The following is a 20,853-nucleotide window of genomic DNA, read 5'->3' as shown; positions in this document are numbered from 1 at the left end:
AATTGTCACAACACCCCTCCTTTGTAGTTGTGGAATCAAGGACAGAGAGGTGAACTGGGACTCTCCAAGTCACACGGCTGTTGAGCGGCTGGGCTGGCACTGACACCCAGGTCCCCTGTCTCCCTGTCCTTAGGCACCTTTCACTAACCACAGCCAGAGGTCCCAGCCGTGCCCCTGTGGGCCCCGGACACTGAGGGCCTCCGCTGCCCCTCGCCTCTCCACTCCCTGACTGGCGGCCAGTTATAAAGGACAGGGGAGAGATTCTGGGATGGGATTGGCGTGCGGTGAAATTCCAGCTTGCAGCTTGCTGCTTCTGGGGTCCTGGGCAAGTTACGTCGCTTCTCGGAGCCTCCATCGCCCTGCGGGGCGTGACGGTCCCGGCCTCACTGAGGCCGTGGAGCATGGCGTGGCTGCGTGCTCAGCGCCTGCCACGTGAGAGGGGCTCGCTGAATGGCCGCGGACGGCCACTCAGCGCACGGGCTGTGGTGCGAGGCGCCCTGGCCCCGTGGGGCCGGGCAGCGGTGGTGGTGAGGGCCGGGCTCTCCTCCGCTTATTCAGCTGTCAGATCGCATTGCACGCCCGTCCGGGCTCAGCCCATAAATCGCTCCCTGGCACGACTCCTTGCCAAATTGCACTATTTCATTGACTCTCCGTTTCCTGCACTTCCATCCTCCTGTGCCCCTAACTCCTGCAGCTGTAGCTCGTATTTTTCCGTGGGAATGTTTCTATTAACTTACTGCATCTCTAACTTGTAATACTCTCCTTGCTCTTTATCTGTCTGATGATCACAACGCGGCCCAACGTGGCTTCGTCAGCTCACGTACCTCGCGGCTGCCCACCTCACAGCCACGAGGAAGCAATTCCTGAAGCGCCAGGCGGGACCTGTTGTTCCTACTTCACTGAGCATGAACCCCATGGGATGTGTGTACGCCATCACAAAGGGACAGGAGAAAGGGAGACGAAGACCAAGAACCCGATTAAATAAATTCCAGTCTAAATGCCACAAACACTGGGTCTGGCAGAAGTAACGCCTGCTGCAGTGTGGTCGGTAGGGTAATAATATGGCTGTAATAATTTGTAGTTTTAATTTGAACATTTCACCTAAACTGTCATAGGGTGTGCTTGCGTGTGATATTGTTATATTACCGAATTACATGCTTACGATTTTGTGATAGAAGATTTTGTAATAAAAAAGTAGCATTATTTGTGCCGGACCCTGTACCAGCAACGAGCATCTCAGCCCTGAAGGTGACTGGGCACCTGTCTGGTCACAGGGAGACCCGCTCGTTTTTATGAAAGTGACAAGCTGCTTCAGTGAAACAACTGTTCTTACTGATTTTCAAAAGCAATAATAAACTGGCTGCTTGTGTGAGACGCTAACCTTTTCGTCTAAGTGCTTGACCTGAACACGTTGCGCACACGGCCCCAGTCTCAAAAGGGTGCATTGAATGAGTGTTCCTCTCCTTCTTACGTCACCTGTCCCCCTTGCCATGCTGTACCCAGGGTCCCCTCCTCTGTGCTGGCCGGTGAGGTGGCGCTGATGAAGTGTGTGTGTGTGTCACAGACCAGCCCCCTGGGCAGGAGCTTCCTGATGCCACCTCTCCTCCCCCAACCAGATCCAGGGACTGCCCCATAGTGCCACCTAGTGACAGCCCAGGGAGGTGCCCAGACCCTCCGGGTGCGGCCCAAGGTGAGACTGGTAGAGGACGTGTGTGTAGGAGCGTGTGTGGATGGGAGCGTGTGGTGTGTAGTGTGTGTGTGAATGAGTGCATGCTGCTGTAAGGCATCTCCAGAGGCTACACAACAAGCTCTCACAGAACCAGGGCTGGGCAGGTACCGTGGTCCCCCGGCGTCAGGACCCTTGGGAATCTGTGAGTGGGGACGGTCCAGCACCGAGAGGCCCTGAGAGCCAGGGGACCTTGGGGACCTCCCGCAGGAAAAGCGTCAGGTGAAAGCAGCCTCTGGAGTGTGGGAAAGAGTGAGAGGAAGTGGGGATGTTCCGCCCCTGGGTGCCAGCCTGCCCGAGATGACGCCCGTCACACAGGGTGACCGACGGTCCCGAAATCTGGTCTGATTAACGGAAATGAAATGCGAACGCCTATCGAGGTGTAGGAGGGACCTGCTTTATTCTCCCAGGACACGGTTTTAACAGGAACCTCCCAGGCCCCGAAAGTGCAATGAACTTCCACCATCATCTCAGGTTGGAAAAGGCCTCAATAATGTGTAAGTCGGGGGTGGCTTTGATTAAAACCCTCGCAGGATTGACAAGAGTAGGCCTGTTCTCACGGTTTTGCTGCTCGGGTCCAGGGCGGGCTACGGTTTCTATTACAAACCACCATTTCTCAGGTTTTGCGGCCTCGCTATTTGAAATGCTCCTCCCGAGGGGCTTCCTGTTGGCAGGACCTCTCAGAACCCTGTGGGACGGTGGTCATGAGCCTGAAGGTGTCCGTTTGCCACATGCTACTGCAAAGGGACGCCCCCCATGCAGCCCCTCCCTCCGTCTTGGAAGGCTCCCTCACTCTAAAGTGGAATCATGCTGCATGGGCCTCTGGCCCCGGCCTGACCCTGGAAAGCCCGCACACAGCCTAATCCTGGAAATGAAAAATGCCAGGCAGCAAAACCGGCGGGAGCAAGAAAAACAGAGTTCCTTGGAGTAGACAGAAGTGTTGGAGGACAGCACTGAGGGATGGGGTTTTTCTTTTCCTTCTTTTTTTTCCACGACCGTGTTTACTGAAGTATGCCCGGGGTGAGGAGGGTAGGCATGTGTTCTCAGGCAGCTTACGCAGACGACCCTAATCACCACCAGAAAGCAAGCAGCTTCCAGCACTCAACACCCAGCTTCCTGAAGCTCAATGAGCCAGGCCTGGACAATACCACGCGAGCTGCCACTGACACTCAGAAGCCACGTTTCCCAGATTGTCTTGATTTCCCCAAATATTTGGGGCCCAGGCCTAACTGCCAATCATCCACAGGCCTCAGAATGGAGCCGGGCATTTTGTATCCTTTGCTGGTTTTCAAAATAAATCTTTCCTCCGGAGACAAATACTGGCCTCCCTTAGAAGTTTGGCCTGAACTTGCTGCATTTTTCTCTACTCAGAAGATCAAGAATGAGATACCGTGTTTCACAGACTTTCACCAGGTTTGGGCCACATCTGGTCACATCTGGTCACCTTTTTGAGCACGGTGGCATGAAGTGGACGCCGTCCAGAAGAGGCCACAGGAATTAACCCCGAAGCTGAGAGGGGCTGCAGAGAGCTGACGCGTGCTGCTCTGGGGCTCCAGCTGCGGGTGAAGAGAAGCTCCGAGAACTTCCACTAGTAGTTTCCACACATTTCCCCCCACTGAACTCTCTTCTGGGCTACTACAGATTAGCTCAAGTTAAAGGCCGGACTTTGCTTTCCTCTCTGTTCACTTGGTGATTTACAAACCTACCAAGTGAACAACCCGTCCAACCAAGAGTCTCAATATTTAATTCATTTAATTCACATTCCACGAACATGTCCTTGGCCGTGCAGTAGTTTCTGTGGAGGAAAAGGAAGGTCAAGACCTGACCGTAAGGAGCTTCCACCCCAGAAAGGAAGAGTCTAAAGGCGGATGAACAAATCTAGCACCTGGGGAAGGAGTCAGGGTTTTAAGAGAATTCCAAGAGGGAGGAAGTTAGGGAAGAGCTGAGTGCTTCACAGGAGAGATGGTGTGTGATTGGGCTTAAAGGAAAGGTGAGAGCCCAGGGGAGAGCACATTGTCCTGACTACTTATTGGAATAAATAGACAGTCAGGACTGTTTATTGGAATGGTTGATGTTACCGGAACCTCTGCGTGCGGGCCTGGGGACAGTGAGCCTGAGGCCTGTTGGGAGCTCAGTTACGTCTCTCCACCATTTCAAAATATTCCCAGCACCTCAGCCTTGCACTGGACTAAATGCTTCCACAGACATGACTAATACGGTTCATGCTTCTGCAAATCAGCCATGTGGGCAATAGGAAAGGACAGACCAGGGGTTAAGAAGAGAAAAAGGAAGCAAGTGAACAGCTGAGCTGGTAGAAAGGTTTCTGCAGGACTATATGTGGAAGAACAAAAGCAAATGATAACTTTAGAACTTCCGCTTCTGCTGGTGTGAAGCAGCTCGTCTATAGTATCTGAGAACCAGGAGGGCGAGTCTGTTCCTCTGAAATAAAATGTCAGAAAGACGTCGGCCATTTTTATGGAAGACTTGGGGGGGTCTTTGGAAAATGGGGTGGACTGCATGTTTACGTGTTATATTTGGGTTCAGATCCTGGCTTTGTCATTCCTTGCTTTGTCAGCTTAGGCAAGGCATTAAAACTTTGAGCCTAATCAACTCAGTACAATTGGGACAGCAATATCCGCAATGCAGAGACAGTAGCCAGGAGAGGCTTAATTCAAGGTTAGTGCTGTTGTTATTGTTGACCAAAATGTTGAAGAAAAGATTCTTGATAAATTTATTATCTACAAAATGTAAAGTAACTCGGAACACATGTCACTGAAACTTTTGGAGGTGGCCGTGAGGGGCTCATTCTAAAGTTGCTAACAGTCCGTGATAAATGGAGGTTATTTTTACAGCACTCATTATTACTAATGAGAGGTGTAGGGAACAACACTGTTGTCTCTGTGTTTAGTGGGTGAATAAGGAATACAAGAATTTTGAAGGAACCGCTCTCCACCCTGGCTCCTCAACTCTGTCTTTCTCGTGGGCTGTGAGTCGGAGCGTCCTGAAGGTGAAGGATCGCGATGCTCCCCCGCTAGACCGCTCTGTGACTCTCCACTGCCCTGAGGATAAAACCGCGTCTCTCCCACGGGCCTGACCGTGCCTCCGCTCCCGGGACCACCTCACCATGGGCCCCTTTCCTCTCCTCACTCCCCGCCACCGGCCACGTGGCCCACTCTGTCAACTCGCCTCCTTGAAGTTCTCTCACGCCTGCCCCAGAGGCTCCACACTTCCCACCCCTTGGTCTGGAAAGCCGCTCTCCCTCCCCGCCGCTGTCTGATCGATGACCACTCATCCTCCAGGTTTCAGCCTCAAGGTCACTTTCTCAGAGACCCTCTGCCCCTCACTTCACGCGGGCTCCCTCTCCTCCCACACAGCCTCTTCCGTGATAACCACTGGTAACCGCACACTCCTCTGTTTGCTTGCGTGCGCGCTTGTTTCATATTTGGCTCCTTCGCTGGGCCGGAAGCTCCCTGAGGACAACAGCTTTTTACTCGAATCAGAATTAGAACTTTGCTGGGTTACGTGCAGTAGGCACTCATCAAGTATTTGCTGAATGTCGTAGCTGATTTTTTTAGGCAGTACGTGGATTTTATGGTAGAGGGGAACGTACTTGAGTTTGGGAGAAACGACGCACCTGTTTCTCCACTCTATGTTTTGCTGTGTTGCTCCTGACTCTCCCGTATGCCAAGGCATTTAGCATCACCAGGCCTGACCCTGGAGGGACCTTGGAACGCCCTAGATATGGTGACACCCGTCTTCCCCACCAGGAGCTACAGGAAACCCCCCGGGCTGAGAGAAGGGGTCCAGCTTGTTCCAGGCTCGGACACTCTGGTGAAGAGAGCGACCCTTGTCCCCTGGCAAGGACAAGCAATGGGAAGCTTTCCAGAGGACAGTGGCGGTGATGGCATCTGCTAGGAAGCCCTATTTCCTTGTGTGGCAGGTGTGAAAAGCTGGGACTTGAACAGGCAGGCGGCCTGGGTATTTTGTGTCTTCATTTTAGTTCTCTGAGGACGATGAGAGCCTTCAGATTTCTGCCCGTGGGGGCGGGGGCGGGCGGCGAAGAGAAGGGACTGGCCGTGGTGGGAAATCCAGTCTGCACGTCGGAGGGTGCGGAGCAGAATCTGCGGGGGGGCCTCTGCGCAAGGAGCAGTGTCAGCGGTCACACTGGGTGACTGTGCCTTTCCAAGTGACCAATGAAATCTGCTTTCCCCTCTGTATCTTTTTCAGTGACAGTGTTCTAAGCGACCATTAAAAAAAGAAAAGGAAATTAAAACCCTAATTCAGTTAAGTCTTCCTGTTAGAGCAGCCCGCTGCCTTAGAGTCTGAAAAACTTAACCTGGTGGCAAAAAGTTGGTGTTTCTATGGGAATGGAAGAAAAATTGTGCAGGTTTACGGCATGGCAGCTGCAGGGAGCAAGGGAGAGGGGATTCTAGACTATTAGCCCCCAGCCAGCAGCAGCTTGTCCTGGCTCCGTGGCTTCCCGCGTCAGGCCTGCCCCAGAGGAAATGTTTCTGGGCTCTCCAGAGGCGGGCCTGGGACGTCTGCTCGGGCGGCCGTGGCAACGGCGGGCTCAGGGCCGTCCCGCGGGACTGCGCACTGGGATGCAGGGGCGGCACAAAACCCAGAGTCCCTTTACCACGTCGGGGGGACACTGAGACAGAAGTGTGGGAGATGAGGGGCCCGGGCACAGAGCAGGGACAGGCTCGAGAATGGAGTGTTCAGTTCTCTGGAGTCAAGGAAGTATTGGAGACCACAGAAAGGTGTCAAAGAAGCACGTCTAAGGCAACAAGGAGAGGTGGGTATCTGTTTCTAGGATTTTTTTTGGAAGACAAAGAAATAGGACCCCAAGGTTATAGCAAAGTAGAATCAGAAATTGTATTTTTTACATATGAGCCTTAAGAAGAAAAGGCCACAAATTTAAACAGAGGAGTAAAATGACTGAGGTATTTTGTTTAGAGAACTAAGGTACAAAAAGGAGCAATTAAAAGAGACCTAAATTTCTCTCAGGCCACAAGGACAACGCTGATCTTCCAGAGAAACATCTGTGTTTGCATGTTGTAGACACCGTAAGTTCTTCCATCAGTGCAATTGATCGTCCTTTCCTGTTGGGCTTGGCTGCTAGGAAGCTCAGGACCACGTTTGCGTTCCACTGTATGCCGTGGTATGTTATTTTCTAGACTCACAATATCCGTGACTCAGAGTCATTGAGAATTATAAATAGTATCCAGGAGGTATTTACTTCAAGGTAGTTATTACCATTGCACCATCATTGCTGACCAAAATTTTAAGAAGAAATTTTTCTTGACATATTTATTATCTACAAAGGGTAAAAGAACTATGTTCATGTCACTGAAACTCTGGGGAATGAGTCATTCTCAAGTTTCTCAGGAGCCAGGCATGATAAATGAAGGTCAGTTTGATAGCATACAATTTTAGTAATTAAATCATGTGAGATAACATTGACAGTCACTCACCTTTCAGAACCAATTTTACTTTTTTCACATCCTGTATGTCTTCCTTCTGATCTCTTTCCTTTCTAAAAAAAGTTTCTGCTTCAAGTATTTTTTAAAAATTATCTCCTTTCTGAAATGATTATATGTATTTTAAAAAGTGCTTAAGTAATTGCCAGTAGTTAGGCATTCTTCCTTTTTTAGGTTTATTTTTTATTTAAGTACAGTGCTGTACAATCTCACGTTGGCTGTATTAGTTTCAAGTATAAAACATAGTGATTTGACATTTTTATACCTTACCATGTAAATCGCCCCACTAATTCTAGTAATCATTTGTCACCTTGTAAACTCACGATATTATTGGCTATATTCTGGAAGAAAGTGGGTGGGGGGGAATGGGTGAAAAGGTGAAGGGGATTATAGGCATTCTGACCTTCTGTTCTCGTGGCTTCTCGCCCTTTCCTAAGCCATACAGTGAAATCACGGGGATCCCTAGTTCTGATTTATGCAAACATACGTGCGGATGTGTGTCTGTGTATTTGTGTGATGCATACAAAAATAATACAATATATAACATAGCATGCAGTTACCATTTGGCTTCACCCTCAGAAGATGCTGGAATGTGCCAGTTTCTGTAGGGAAGCAGGTCCTCGGACTATCCGCAGGGTGGTGGGAAGGCGCAATGGAAGCAGAGATGGGGCAGGGGAGGCATGGCGGCGTTGTCACTGGGCTTTCTGAGGGGCCCAGGAACACTTTGTTCATGGCGGCGTTGTCACTGGGCTTTCTGAGGGGCCCAGGAACACTTTGTCCTTACCGTCCTTCCCTGCCCTTTCTTGGCTGGTCTAAGCTCTAAGGACCTTGTCTGCCTCACCCCCAGCCCCTGCATCACTGTTGTCTGGTGGGTGTGGCCTGCGCTTCAGCTCGGGGTCAGGTCTTAGCCCCAAAGTGGACCCAAGGCAGGGACTTCCTAGCCACGCTGGTGAGTTGATTGATGAGACCTAAGGGCAAGTTTGCTAGTGGGTTCTGGGCAGAGGAGGATTCACAGTAGAGTTTAAAAAGTTTAAGCATCAGGCTTCTCACTTACATGGGTGTCTTCCAAGTCCCTGCCCCTAATTTTACACTCATAATTTTATACTCTCTTTTCTTAAAGAGAGACCCCTTCCCCAAATTTTACAATTGCCAGAGTCCCACAAAACCTGTGTCTGCCTCTGATGCTGGGATATGTATTTTTCTCCCTGATAAAAGTAACAGATATGTGAGAAAAAGCCACACCCCTTCTTTCTTGCTTTGGGATAACAGAAGGGATGTGATGCTTGGAGCTGCAGCAGCCATCTTGCGACCCTGAGGGGAAAACCTAAAGAATTGCAGAAGAGCTGACTCAGGGCCTTAATGCCACTGAGTTGCTAGAGGACCCAACCCTGCAGCTGCCTACCTCCAGCTGCCTTCTACTTCTGTGAGATAATAAATCTTTATTATTTAAACCACATTTACGCAAGTGGCCTATGACTTATAACCAAGAACATCTTGACTGATACCCCTGGGTCCTCTATCACTGCGTTAATCACTCATCAGAAAATCATGCTACTGCCAAACCCCGTGTCTGCCTTCTAGACTGAACCTTCGCCAACAGCCCCTGTGGCGGCAGTGGCTTCCCCGGTGCCCATCTCGTCCTGCTGGGGGGCACAGGGCCTCTCCCCTGGCACCTCATTAGTTGTCCAGTCTCTTAATGATGACCTCTGGCTTTGCCGCTGTCCCTACCTGAGCCTGTTTTCCCCTAAGTTACCCGAAATCACCTCTGCCTTCTCACTCCACACCATGAACCGGCCTCTCAACGGCAAATGAACTCTCCTTGTCTATTTGCTTTAAGAAACTCAAAAGAAATTGCGCCAGAATTCTCTAAATTGAAAACGTTGCAGGAATAAGGCCTTTTGTACAACTTGGAAAGTTGGCTTTACACAATGAAGTTGGATAGACACCCACTTGACTTCATGTGTGCTCAATGCAAAGTCCTGAGAACACCACTACAGGTGAAAGTGCTGTGGGCCTAGAGTAATCTCATGCCAGGTGAATTTCAAATAGTGTGATAACGCAAAAAGAAGCATTTTGGTTCTTAGAGGAGAGAGTGTTAGGCAGAGGGACCCTCTTGGAAATTTCAAAATCACATGACCTTCCTTGGCTGCAGGGCTCAGTTGGTTGGAGCGATGTTCTGTGAACCAAAAGGTTGCCAGTTTTGATTCCTGGTCAGTGCACATGCCTAAGTTCCACGTTCAGTTCCCAGTTAGGGCGCGTAGAGGAGGCAGCTGGTTGATGTTTCTCTGTCTTATATCACATCGATGATTCTCTCTCCCCACCCCCACTTTCCTCTTTCTAAAATCAATCAATAAAATTTTTTAAAAATAACAAAATCATATGGCCTAGGAAGCCAAGTCAGTAGAAGGGCCCAGCTCAGCCCAGGAGCGGCACAGCTGACGTTGCTGACCAGGTCTGCTTTGTTTCCTGGGTGACCAGGTGCTTCTCTGTCTGAGAGCCCGCGGGAACAGCTCAGTCCTCCTGAACGGCAGAATTTCACGTCCAGGAACCCCCATTTCCCCACACCCAGGCCCCTAGACATCCACTCATTTGCCCAGCTGCTGTCTGTGATCACCACCTGACCTCCCTCTGGCAGATTCAATACTAGTTTTAGGCCTCCTACTTCAGGGCCTCGGCCGGTGGTTCTCGTGTGCCAACACCTGCCACTCCCTTCTCCCTCAGCCTGCTCTGTTCACAGCCCTCCTTCAAACTCACGCCTGCAGTAACCCGCGCCATCAGTGCCCTAACGGGGCATGACCACGATTCCCCTGAAGGGCTGGGCCTCCATGCGCTGGCCCAATATCAGAAGCTGACCAAAGAGTCTGGTGAACTAGGCGGCGTCTAGTGTCGTTCAGACATGAGGCAACTAGGATTTGGATCCCAGATACAAGATAATCTCTTCTGTAACATCACGTTGGCAAATGGGGGGCAGCGAGGCGGCGGGAGGGGAACCTGGATCTATGGAGTTTTGAGTGCCAAACATTTCTCTTAAAGGCAAAAGCAAAGCTCAGAACCTCTTTGATTTTTGCTGTCCTAAAGCATCCACTTTGGTTCACAGTAACAGTACCACTTGAAATTGAATAGGTCACATGGTAAGCCCAGGTGACTGAGTTAGGGTCCGCCCATTAAAATACGGCGAGTCTGGAGCCCCGCAGGCTAAACTGTGACTCTGGGTCTGAGTCCACAGTTTGTATCTAAGTCCCTTGGCCAAGCCTCTTGATTCTCTAAAGAACGAAATGATACCATGAACGACACTGAAGTGAAAACAAATCTTTTAAGTGTAAAAGCTGAATAATTATTTATCTTTGGTTGTTTGATAGAAGTTGTCTAATGAATACACTGTCATATATTTTATAGTTACCTCAGTTATGAACCATCCTTCATCAGCGACCAAGGTCAAAGGAGAGACGAATTTGCCTTTCTTGTAATAGAACCTGCTTGGAATGTCTTCTTTCTCGTAGACAGTCATGTGCTCCACAGTTCTCAGTTTGTTGTATATCTGCAAAGAAAATCAAGAGCAACCAGTTTTTCATTCCCCTTTTTAAATGTAAGTGAATATTTATTGGACCTGGAGGAGAGGGAGGACCTTCTAACGCTAAAGAAAGAAATTACCGCATCAACGGACAGATGTGACTATGCAAAAATGAGAAACTTCTGTGTGTTTTGGAAAACAAGGTGGCTTTATGTAATGAGACTGAAGCACCCCTCAGACATGGGCACCCATCAGCCTGTAGTGGGATATATCCTGCAAACTGGAACAGCCCCAAAGCCCGGCAACAGTGGAAGGGACAAATGAATGGTGGTGTGTCTTGGCAGCGGACTACTATACAGCCATGGAGAAGGAGGAATTACAGGTACACAGAACACCTGAAAGAATCCCGGGGATTTCAGTTTGAGACAAAAAAAAAAAGTTGCGGAAAAATACAGACAAGAGTTTTCCTATCACATGAAGTTCATATAACTACCACGCTAAAGACCATAGATGGTACCACTATAAAAAGAATTGGGGAAATGATAACTCAACATTCAGATCGCTGGTTTCTCTCTCAGGGGGGCTGCAAAGGTGATGGGGTCTGGGAAGGGCACACGGGCGTTAGCATAGGTGATGGCAACGTCCTATTTCTTAACTGTTTATTGAACATAAGGTGCCATGGTAGCATTATCCTTTATACCTTACACATACTTTATAATAATTTTTTGGTAGTTACTAAATGATAAAGGAACAGATTACAAACACTTATGTCAAAATACCAAAATAAAATTAAAGGGAAAATGATAAATTGAGTACCACTAAGATCAAAGAAAGATTTGTTCTTTGACTTGAGCTACACTATGTCCTACCTACACTTGAACCTTACAAGTACCAGTAGTTGTTTGCCACTAATTACATGGCTAGTTTCATGATGAAGATGTAAACTCTGCACATATTTCCAATATTTAACAACAGCTTAAGTGTTCGTGGCTACAATTAAAATTCATTGGCCAACACTGACTTGCTGGCCTTTAGTCAGCAATTCTTCCCGGGTATAATTGAATATAAATTTGCGTTTATCCACTAAACTGAAATTAACTGGTCTTCAGGCTGTTTAGTAGAGGGTTTCCAATGGTCCCATGAGCTACAATTTCCTACGTAAGAAAAACCATCGTTCTTAAGGGAAGTAGGGTGCATTCCCAGGAAGCCTTTGGAGGGGGAAAGAATCTGATGCCCTAGGGCAGCTCCCACCAGCTGCCGGGTCCATCACATGACAAGCTGTCACCCAGACACAGCCCCCGCCTTGGAATAATCTATCAACTGCTTCAGGCGGTTTGCAACTGCCTGGCTTCAACGCCACATTGGAAGAAGCGCTCTCTAGCTCATAAACCATTGATGCTTCAGCTTTCTGGAAACGGCACCTTCCTAAGAGCCAAACTGGAGACAGGGATGATGCTCCCTGCCAGGAAAACGGAGCTTCTTTGCAAGAAGCACTTACTGTGGCACTTGCCAATGTGTAAAGTCGTCTTCCCGTTCCACCTTTAGGGAGTTCATGGGACCTTCATGGGAACACATTTAGCATCTCCACTCCCTGGGAACAGAGGGAGGTCCACCAGGGAATGGGGCAAAGCCGGGCACGACTGGCATTGTTGGCAACTGTGTTCCTCGATCCCACAACAGACAGGCTTTCGACTCATGTGAGAGCGGGTGAGGCTGGAAGAAGAGTCTCCTGGGGCCAAACGGAAGGACCCTAGTGCACCCCGGTGCTCCATCAATACCGACAACCTGCCGTTGCCCCTTGGCATCACTGCTCCACCGCCATGGGGGTGGGTGGAGGCACCAGGCCCACCCAAGGCCTGTTCCCGGCACCCCCACGGGCAGCACTCTGGGCCTCCCCCGAGGAAGACACCCATCCCAGTTCAGAGAAGTTGTCTCTGGGGAGAGGGGGCAGAAGCCCCAAAGCCTGTCTGGGAGGCAACTCAGCCACACAGGGCAAAGCAGTCACCCAAAGGTGCCCCCTATTCCTCCTCATTTTCTCAGGGTGACTCACCAAGTTCTGCCAGCTGTAATTAGTGTTTGGGAAGAAGGGTAAGTAGAGGCCTAGTTATCTCAGGGTGCTGAGTTCCCAGCAGGCAATGACTGAGGGGAGCGAGCTTGGCCTGACACCCTCCTGGGAACGCCCCCCTTGGATGGTGACAACCGAAATAAGTGACACGTACATCGTCCTTGCAGCGGGCCCAGCCTGCTTCTGTGCGCGTGCTTTCCAGCGGCCCAGGATGGAAGCTCCGTGGACACGGACAGAGACGAGGCAGAGGGGCTGGGCAGGAGGTCGCCCGTCCTGACAGAGCTGGGAGCTGACCCCCAGCACTGAGGGCCCTGGGATTCGGCGCTGGCCCACCGCACGCACGGCCTCAGCCGGTTCATTCATCACCTTTGCATCGCCGGTCCCCGATGGACACAGAGAGGCTTGGGGCTGCCTTCCAGAGGAAGAGCGCTCTGTGTCCGTGTCTGATTTGGCCCGAGAAGCACTACACCGGGGCCAATAATAAAACAGCCCTATTCCAGGCTAAGCCCTCCACATGCTAAGCACTGTCCATCCTTGATCTCCTTTAGTGGCCACTAAAATTCAGGGTAGTAGATACCAGCAAGCCCATTTCAGAGAAGAGAGCACAGAGACAGGGAGGATGAAACCTTGGCAGAGGGCACTCAGCTGCTACGGGACAAAGATCAAGCCCAAAGTCCGCCCGCCCTTCCCCGCCTTGGGGCCTCTTGCCTCAGAGTGTTTCCCAGGCGCTGGCCAAAGGCTCACTACAGGCCCTCGGTCCTTCACTTGCTGCAGGTCATCCAGGCTGATATGCTTATTCAGCTCAATCACTTTGTCCATCCAGAAAATGTCGGTCATTCCGTGATCCGAGAAGATGATGACATTGAGCTTGTCCTGCAGCTCCCGCTCCTGTGGGTGGACAGATGCAGTCAGGACAGCGCTGAGAAAGAGGGGTGGGGGGAGAGAGAGAGGAAGTGGGCAGGGAGACACTCTTGGAAAGAAGTCTTGGAAAGAGGTGTTTACACTATGTGTTCCAGGAAAAAAGACACTTCCCAATTCTATTTGTCTACTCTTCCACCTGATGAGACAGCTCAAAAGCTCAGCAGAAGTGCTCTGTGGGGGGGAGTGGGGCAGCCCGGTCCCCACTCCAATAGTGATAAAGACGACACACGGGCCTTTCGCCTCGCAAGGTGTCCACACATTCTTGTCTTTGGCTCTTCCAACAAATGCACGTGGTACTGTGAGAACTGTCACTCACCCATTTCACAGATGTGAAAGTAAAGCCCAGGAAAGTTTTTTAAAAACAATACCTTGCTTAAAAAGTCATTCAGCCAGGATGTGGCAGAATGAGGGATGGAGCCCAGGTCTGGCTTCCATGATCATGCCAAGCTGGCTCTCAGACTTATGAGGTTTGGTTCGCAATGGGGCCATCTCGCCAGCCAAGCTAGCTAATGGCACAGGTCTCAGTCATTTCCCGCCCACTGGCCTCTCTGTAAAGCAGGGGGTCTCCTGGCATGTGTGAAGAGAAGCAAAGACGGTGCCGGGGGGTGCAACAGTCAAGGAAACAGAGGAGAGGGACAAGGAGCCAGGTTAGCCCAGTGGTCCTTGTATTTGGTCACCTGGATCCACTGGGTCATGAGCTTGAAGATGTTGTCCACGGCCTTCAGGGCATCTTTCCTCTGGGGTGACGAGGGCCCGTAGTGGTGGCCTTCCACGTCGATGCGCTCGTGGTATATGGCCGCCAGGTCAGCCCGGCCACTCCTGCAGGGAGCAGAGTGGGCAGTCACGGCCGAGAGGGGCCCCGCTGGCCTTCCCCACTCCCACCCAGTAGCCAGTCCCCTGGGAGGGTCAGGCAGAGCTGACCCCTTACAATGAACAAGGTGATACAGGTCAGGTAGGGACTGGAAATATCAGGGGGATCACTGTGTAAAGCATATGATTGTCTAACTACTATGCTGGGCACCTGAAACTAATACAGAGTAGTATTCAATGTATAAAAATAAATAAAAAGCTATATTTCAAACACACACACACACACACACACACACACACATATGAGGTGGCATGGTCCCCCCGCGGGCGGCCTTCCCACACTCAGAACATGAGGAATGAAAGAACGTGTATCCTCAGAGCCTGCTGTGCCCTGGGCCTAGCAATGCACCAGGGAACCAAAACAGCCGCCCAGTAGTTCACACCATGTGCTTTACACGACCAGAGTCGACATCCTGCCCACCCCCCAGGTCTTGGGGGAGGTGTTGCTCTTCCAGGAAGCGGGCTCCAAGGCCCGGACTCAGCTGCGTGGCCCCTCCACTCCTCCCACAGCCTCCAGGTTCATCTCTGGTTATGATTTTTCATACTGGCCATAATCATCCACTCATGTGTCCTTCTCACTCTCTAAATTGTAAAAGTCTTTTATCCTAGGGGTGGTGCTTCATTCTCCTAGCTCTAACCTAGGATTTGGCACACAGTAGGTGCTTTATAACTGTCAGTGGAATGTGTAACAATAGTAAGTGCTCAGTAAATGATAGTTCCTCTGGGTCAGCTCTGTGTTGAGGGCTTTTACAGACATGATCAATTGCCAGCATCATGCAGCTAGTGAGAGGCGGGGCCCAGACCCAAACCCAGGTAGGCCTGACCCCCGCACCCAGAATGCAATCACCGAACACGCTGAAAGATCTTCACAGCCCACAGCATGTTCTGCTTAACCCAGTTGATCCTGCGGAAGTGGTTCTTACTCTCTTAGAAGAATCCCACCAGCCCCAAGAAAGCTAATGTGAGACACGGCAAAGGCAACACAGTGAAGCTGAGTCACTTTCCCTTCTCCACAGGCTCATGTCCGAGGGCTGGACATGCCTTCAAATTCTGGAACTGCAGTGAAAGGTGTCCCTATAGGAAAGCACGTGCATATTTTGCAGATGAGGAAATAGACCAAAGTGATTCAAGGCCTCACAGAGCCCTGAGACACGACTAACTGGAAATGCAAACCGGCTCCCTCCAAGGTCCGAGCGCTTTACAGCCTGGGCTTGTGAATGTCCACATCCACATCGTTCACCATGCTGACCCCAGAGAATGTTCTGGTACTGTAACCGTGCAGAAACTCCAATTCTTTCACACGACCCTCTCTCCTTTCTGTCTGTCCACTCCCCTCCTTAGTCCTCAGGCACTTAGGACATCAGATTCTGGTCCGTCTCAAAGTGTGTTAAGGACAAAGCCTCCGGTCTGCTGATCGCAGAAGCAGAGTCTCAGTCAAGCTCAAGGTAACGTCCTGCCTTCAGGTGCGTTTCAGCCCCAGGCCCGTGGAAGCAGAACTGACCCTACAGACCGCACACACCCACATGCAGCCAGACAGAACACGGCCGGGGCTGGCCTCGGGGCCTGCACAACAATCACCCACTGCCTGCCCCGGCCCCGGCCAATCTGCTGGGCCCCGGCCCCGACTCCTTTAGCCGCCGTGATTAATGATCTTCCTTCTCTGTAGCCCATCCCTTGGAAGCCACCAGGGAGCCAGGCCTTGGAGCACTTGCTTGACTCCAGGCATGATGCCATTTCCCCAGCTAATAAATCCTTACTTTCTTTTCAACTCCTGTTCACATTTGATTGGGCTTTTGACGTTCACAAGCGAATGGACTCCTTTAGTTCAGTAATAGTATCTTTCTTCACTGTGATCGTTTAATTGAACGATGCTGTGACGCTCCCCTGCCTGCCCTGAGGCGGGCTCCATTCATGGTTTTGAGGACACACTGTTTTCAAGGTAAGCAAAATTGCTGGCCAAATGTCCTTTTCTCTGTTTAGAACAACACAAATTGGCTGCTCTTTACAAGTGTCATGACCACCATCTTGCACAATGAGGACTGGGTTAGGTTGTTATTTAGGTGTTTATTATAGGCAATACTGTCATTTTTCATACTTGCTAATGTGTGAATGACTAATCCTCACCCCCTCAGCATCTGGAGACAGCAGAGAACAAAAGTCCCTTCAATGTTTGCAAGTGTGTAGGTGGTGGGTGAACGTTCTTCCTGTGTAATGGCATTTCCACACATACCCCTAAATTTTTTTGAGGCCCAAGTTCATTACACTGATGGGCGATGGCACTTCTTCCACCACTGTTTGAACATATGGAACCTTCCAGAACAGTCATCTCCTCTGAGAAGCCTCCGCATGCAGATGCTTTGTGCACTTGCACGCACGGCATCCCAGATGAGCGATTCCCATGGTGCTGCCTATGTGTAGGTGTGGGGCTTGAATGTGGAGAACACTTCACAAACGAGGTTATCATTGCAGTAAAGTTCAATGAAATGCTTTTAAGTCATTTCGTCTTAAACACCTCGCTTTACTACAGCAGCCACTGGGCTGGTTTCTTTCAGGCTCTTTGCCATATTCACAAACCCTGGTGTGATCAGAAAGCCAGGGATTCCCACAGATGTACCTGATGGCTTTGTGTCAGGAAGCTGTCAGCTCCAGATGCTGGCAACACTGGATTGGGGATACTTCAAGTCAGGGGTTTCTACACGTGCCTTTTGCGAAAGGCTTCGATGTTGGGTCTCTCTGATTCATTAGGGACCTACGTCCTCAGGGGCTGGGAGCTCTCGCCTGATTGGAGTTTAGCTGACAAGTTCTTGGTCGCCAGCTGTTTTCCACATGGGTCTGGTCTCCATCACAGGTCAGCTCATTTGTCACGGAGTAGTTGGGTGAGGAGCGATGGGTGGAAATGTCTGCAGATCTGGGATTGGTTCTTTATAGCTTTAAGGTCCAGGAACCGTGCCAGAAGGACATGTGGTCATCAGCCCAGTTACCTGAGAGCTGCAAGGGGCCCCTAGTCCTGGGGTTTCAGGGACACGCAGGTCTCCCGTCACCTCAGGATTCTGTCCAGACTTCTTTTCAATGTAAAAAGTTCATAATGCCTCATCCATTTTCCTGACTGAAGTGGGTTGGAAAGAGAAGGAATTAGGGAGAAAGAAATGGAGGCAATTTAAAGGAATGGTTGAAGTTACTGACTGTTAACAAAAACAATCCCAAACTTACAAATAAGGCCAAAAAAGAACTAACTGCCTACCTTTCCAGTGTTATACAAGAGTAGCGTCTAATAAGCTTGCTCACGGGTCACCAGACTTAACTACCGATTAGAGCCCCGTCAAGTTAGCTGTTACCTTGTGGAAAACCCACAGGATGCAATTACTCTTGTCGGATAGAGACAGCCGTCTCAAAGACTGCGGCTTGATTATCCTCTAAGGCGTTAAGCATTTCTGCATCTAACAATACTTGTATCCCATCATTCTCTGTCATCCTTTTCTTTGTCGGTGTTTCTTATATTCTCCTTTTAACCAGCCTTGTCATCTCCTGATTCCCTCAGAAACAAAGTAACTTGAACTTAATTCTCATGTACTTATGTAGTGAGCACATGGCAGAGTTTTAACTGTGACAGTTGTACTTTGACAAGGCATCAGGGCTAGAAAAGGGCTGGAATTCCCACTTCTCTCCTTGCTAACCTGGAGGTCTCTAAATATCTCTAAGTCTCTCTTCCCATCTGACAAACCTCCTCAAGCGCTGTGCTGGGTGGTTAATGAGCTGGGGTCTGCGAAGTACTTGACACAGGAGAGGGGAGGCCAAGGGAATGAGACAGCCCCCATTTGTCTTTCCTACACTGACGTGCCTGTGGACGGCTTTGCGGAGCCTGTGTTCTCGCTCCTCTTCCTCGTGGTCACAGGGAGGAGGGACAAAGGATGGGACGTTGGAGCTGTTGTCACAGCCTGGAGCGTGACAAAGGACAGCAGCTCAGTGCACTGTTCCTCTGGCCTCGTTGTTACTTGACCAACCTTTGGAGAGGCTGCATCAAGTCAGCCTGCCCAGCCTGGCCAGCCTGGCCCGGCCAGGCCTGGAAGCACCGACAGGCCCTGGCCAGCGTCCGGGGCCATGCCCGCCACCGCTCACCCGGATGCTGCCCCTGCCCTGCACCCCCGCACGAGCTACTCAGGCTTGTTGAGTTCCTGCCTCCCGCACCTTCTTCTGCCCCCAAGGCATGAACATCCTGCAAACAGAACTTCCGCGAGGACAACTGAGCAATGTGGGTCTCAGACGGCTGCCTTCTTTGGCAGGCAAGGGGGCCATGTGGGCAGGAAGGCTGCCTGAGGGTCCCCTCAAGGAGGGCTGAGTGCTGCAGAGCACCTAAGTCACCGAGCAGACCGTCAAGGCCACCATTCCACCTCTGCCCTGCACGGACCCCAGGCACTGCACAGCCCCAAAGAGGAGAACAGCGAAGAAACAACCCTCCCTGTACACCCAGCCCGGCCCCACGCCAGGGCATCCTGGAGGGGGGCGGTAGCCGGGAGGACGGAGGAGTCACCCCTGAAGCAGTATTCAGTCACTTCACCCTCAGGAGAGACCCCCAAAGACTGGGCCCGAAGCTCCATGGGCAGGACTGGGCTCTGGTCTACCACCTCCTGGCTGCGTGAGACCCGAGGCAGGTGCCTAACTGTCAGAGAGTCAGCAGACGCTTTTGTAAGGGATGTCTGTTTGGGGTGGGGGCAGCGGACAATACCTATGGAGTGCCTGGATGGAGAGCAAAACGGGTCAATGGCAATAAAGTTTTTGGCAGCTTTCTAACAGAGGTTAAAAACATCCATTCTCTTCCCCCTCTCTGTTCCTCTACACTGAAGTTGCCCAGGTGCAAAAGTGGCATCTCACAAGCATATGACTTGGGTCAGTGAAGCTCGGTGCACCCTGGCGGCCATGGCCCAGTCAAACGTGGAGGCCAGGTAGCCCTTCCTACTGAGGCACGTTCAGGGTCCTGGCTGACGTGGACCCTTCGCTGAAACGCTGTCCCTGGGCAGGACTCCACATTCAAGACCTTCACTGCCTCTCCTGCCTTCTGTTAAAGCCTGTCTACCCCATGTCCATCTCTCTGCTCCTCAAACTAATGGCAGAGTTGACAAAGACACTCTACTGACTCATACGGAGTACTGACCAGGAGAAGTGTGTGTGTGCTGTGTTTGTGTTTGCACACTCGTGTGTGAGAGCTCCAACTGCTCTTCTTATTCCAGCTAGGAATTTGAGACAGAGCTGAGAGCGGTGCAGATGGCGTTCCAAACATGCTCCTTCCTTCGGGGCTCCTCCACCTGCGACCCACTGCGGGGTGCACCCTGGGAGACTCTGCGGCTGTCACGGTAAGATGGATGCAAGGAAGATCACACTGCCAAACAGAGCATTGTGTTATTTAGCGGTGTTTGTGGGACAACTATGTTCCAAATTTTCATATTTGGCAGGGCAAGAGAATGCAGGGATAGCTAGCCTTTGTATATGTTGGAAAGAGTCCCATGTAGACATAGACCCATCCAAGAGTCGCAGCTCTGCTCCTCTGCCACACCTGCTATGCTGTTCTGCTTCATCTGCACAGACTGGGCTACAGCAGAGCATCCCAGTTCACATGTGGAGCAAAAAAAAGAAAGTGGAACAGGTGGGAAGCAGCATCACATAGCCTGAGCTACAAAGCACGTGGTGAAGCATATTCACTCAAAGGTTACTTCCTCCCCTCCCTCTGCTCAGCATCCCCCCCGCGCAATACCCTAAACTTTTAATCTGTTCCTTCTCAGTTTTAAGTATTTTAAACTTAATTTCTCTCTAACCTGTCAGTCGGAACCCAAACCTTCATGTGCCCCAGAGGGGCCTCTTGATATGCTTCTTAGCATTGTTCTAAGAAGCAGCAAAGGAAAGGCTGTTGTCTTCCCCTTTCGCAGCTCGCTGGGAGTGGCCATTGCTCCCCATGATGGCTGCGGTGGTGGTGGCCAGAATGGGACTCAGAATCTATTGGTCAACTCTGTCCGAGGCAATCTCAGTTCCAGGGCAATTCACGTGGCCAGTGCTAGTGGGCTGCACGCCACGCCTACAGGAGAATGGCTCTCAGGATCTGCACGGCATGAAGCCAGGCTCTTTCTCTTGGGAGGAGGAAGGTCCTTCCATGGTCTCTACACTCTGACTATGATGGGTCTTCAGCCTTGACCCCACCCAGGAGACCCACTCGGGAGCCACAGTGACTCCACGTCCAGCCCTAGAAACATAAGAACCCCAATACCCTCAGCCTCTTGGTTGCTGATTTTTC

At 50.8% G+C, this 20,853-nt stretch overlaps 1 protein-coding gene across 1 annotated transcript in view; it reads right to left on the bottom strand.

Annotated features, from left to right (window-relative positions):
- ENPP6 (ectonucleotide pyrophosphatase/phosphodiesterase 6) overlaps positions 1-20,853 on the bottom strand; it is a 77,486-nt gene that overhangs the window by 7,280 nt on the left and 49,353 nt on the right. The window contains exons 4-6 of the mRNA XM_054566187.1: positions 14,381-14,522; positions 13,491-13,670; positions 10,607-10,744 (exon numbers count right to left, since the gene is read on the bottom strand). Of these exons, the coding sequence (XP_054422162.1) occupies positions 10,607-10,744; positions 13,491-13,670; positions 14,381-14,522 (460 nt within the window). The remainder of the gene's footprint in view (positions 1-10,606; positions 10,745-13,490; positions 13,671-14,380; positions 14,523-20,853) is intronic.

Source organism: Pteronotus mesoamericanus, unplaced genomic scaffold (genome assembly GCF_021234165.1).
Source record: "Pteronotus mesoamericanus isolate MK-2021 breed Mesoamerican mustached bat unplaced genomic scaffold, CSHL_Meso_final contig_169, whole genome shotgun sequence".
Taxonomy (NCBI): domain Eukaryota; kingdom Metazoa; phylum Chordata; class Mammalia; order Chiroptera; family Mormoopidae; genus Pteronotus; species Pteronotus mesoamericanus.
This window is presented reverse-complemented; position numbering and strand designations above follow the sequence as displayed.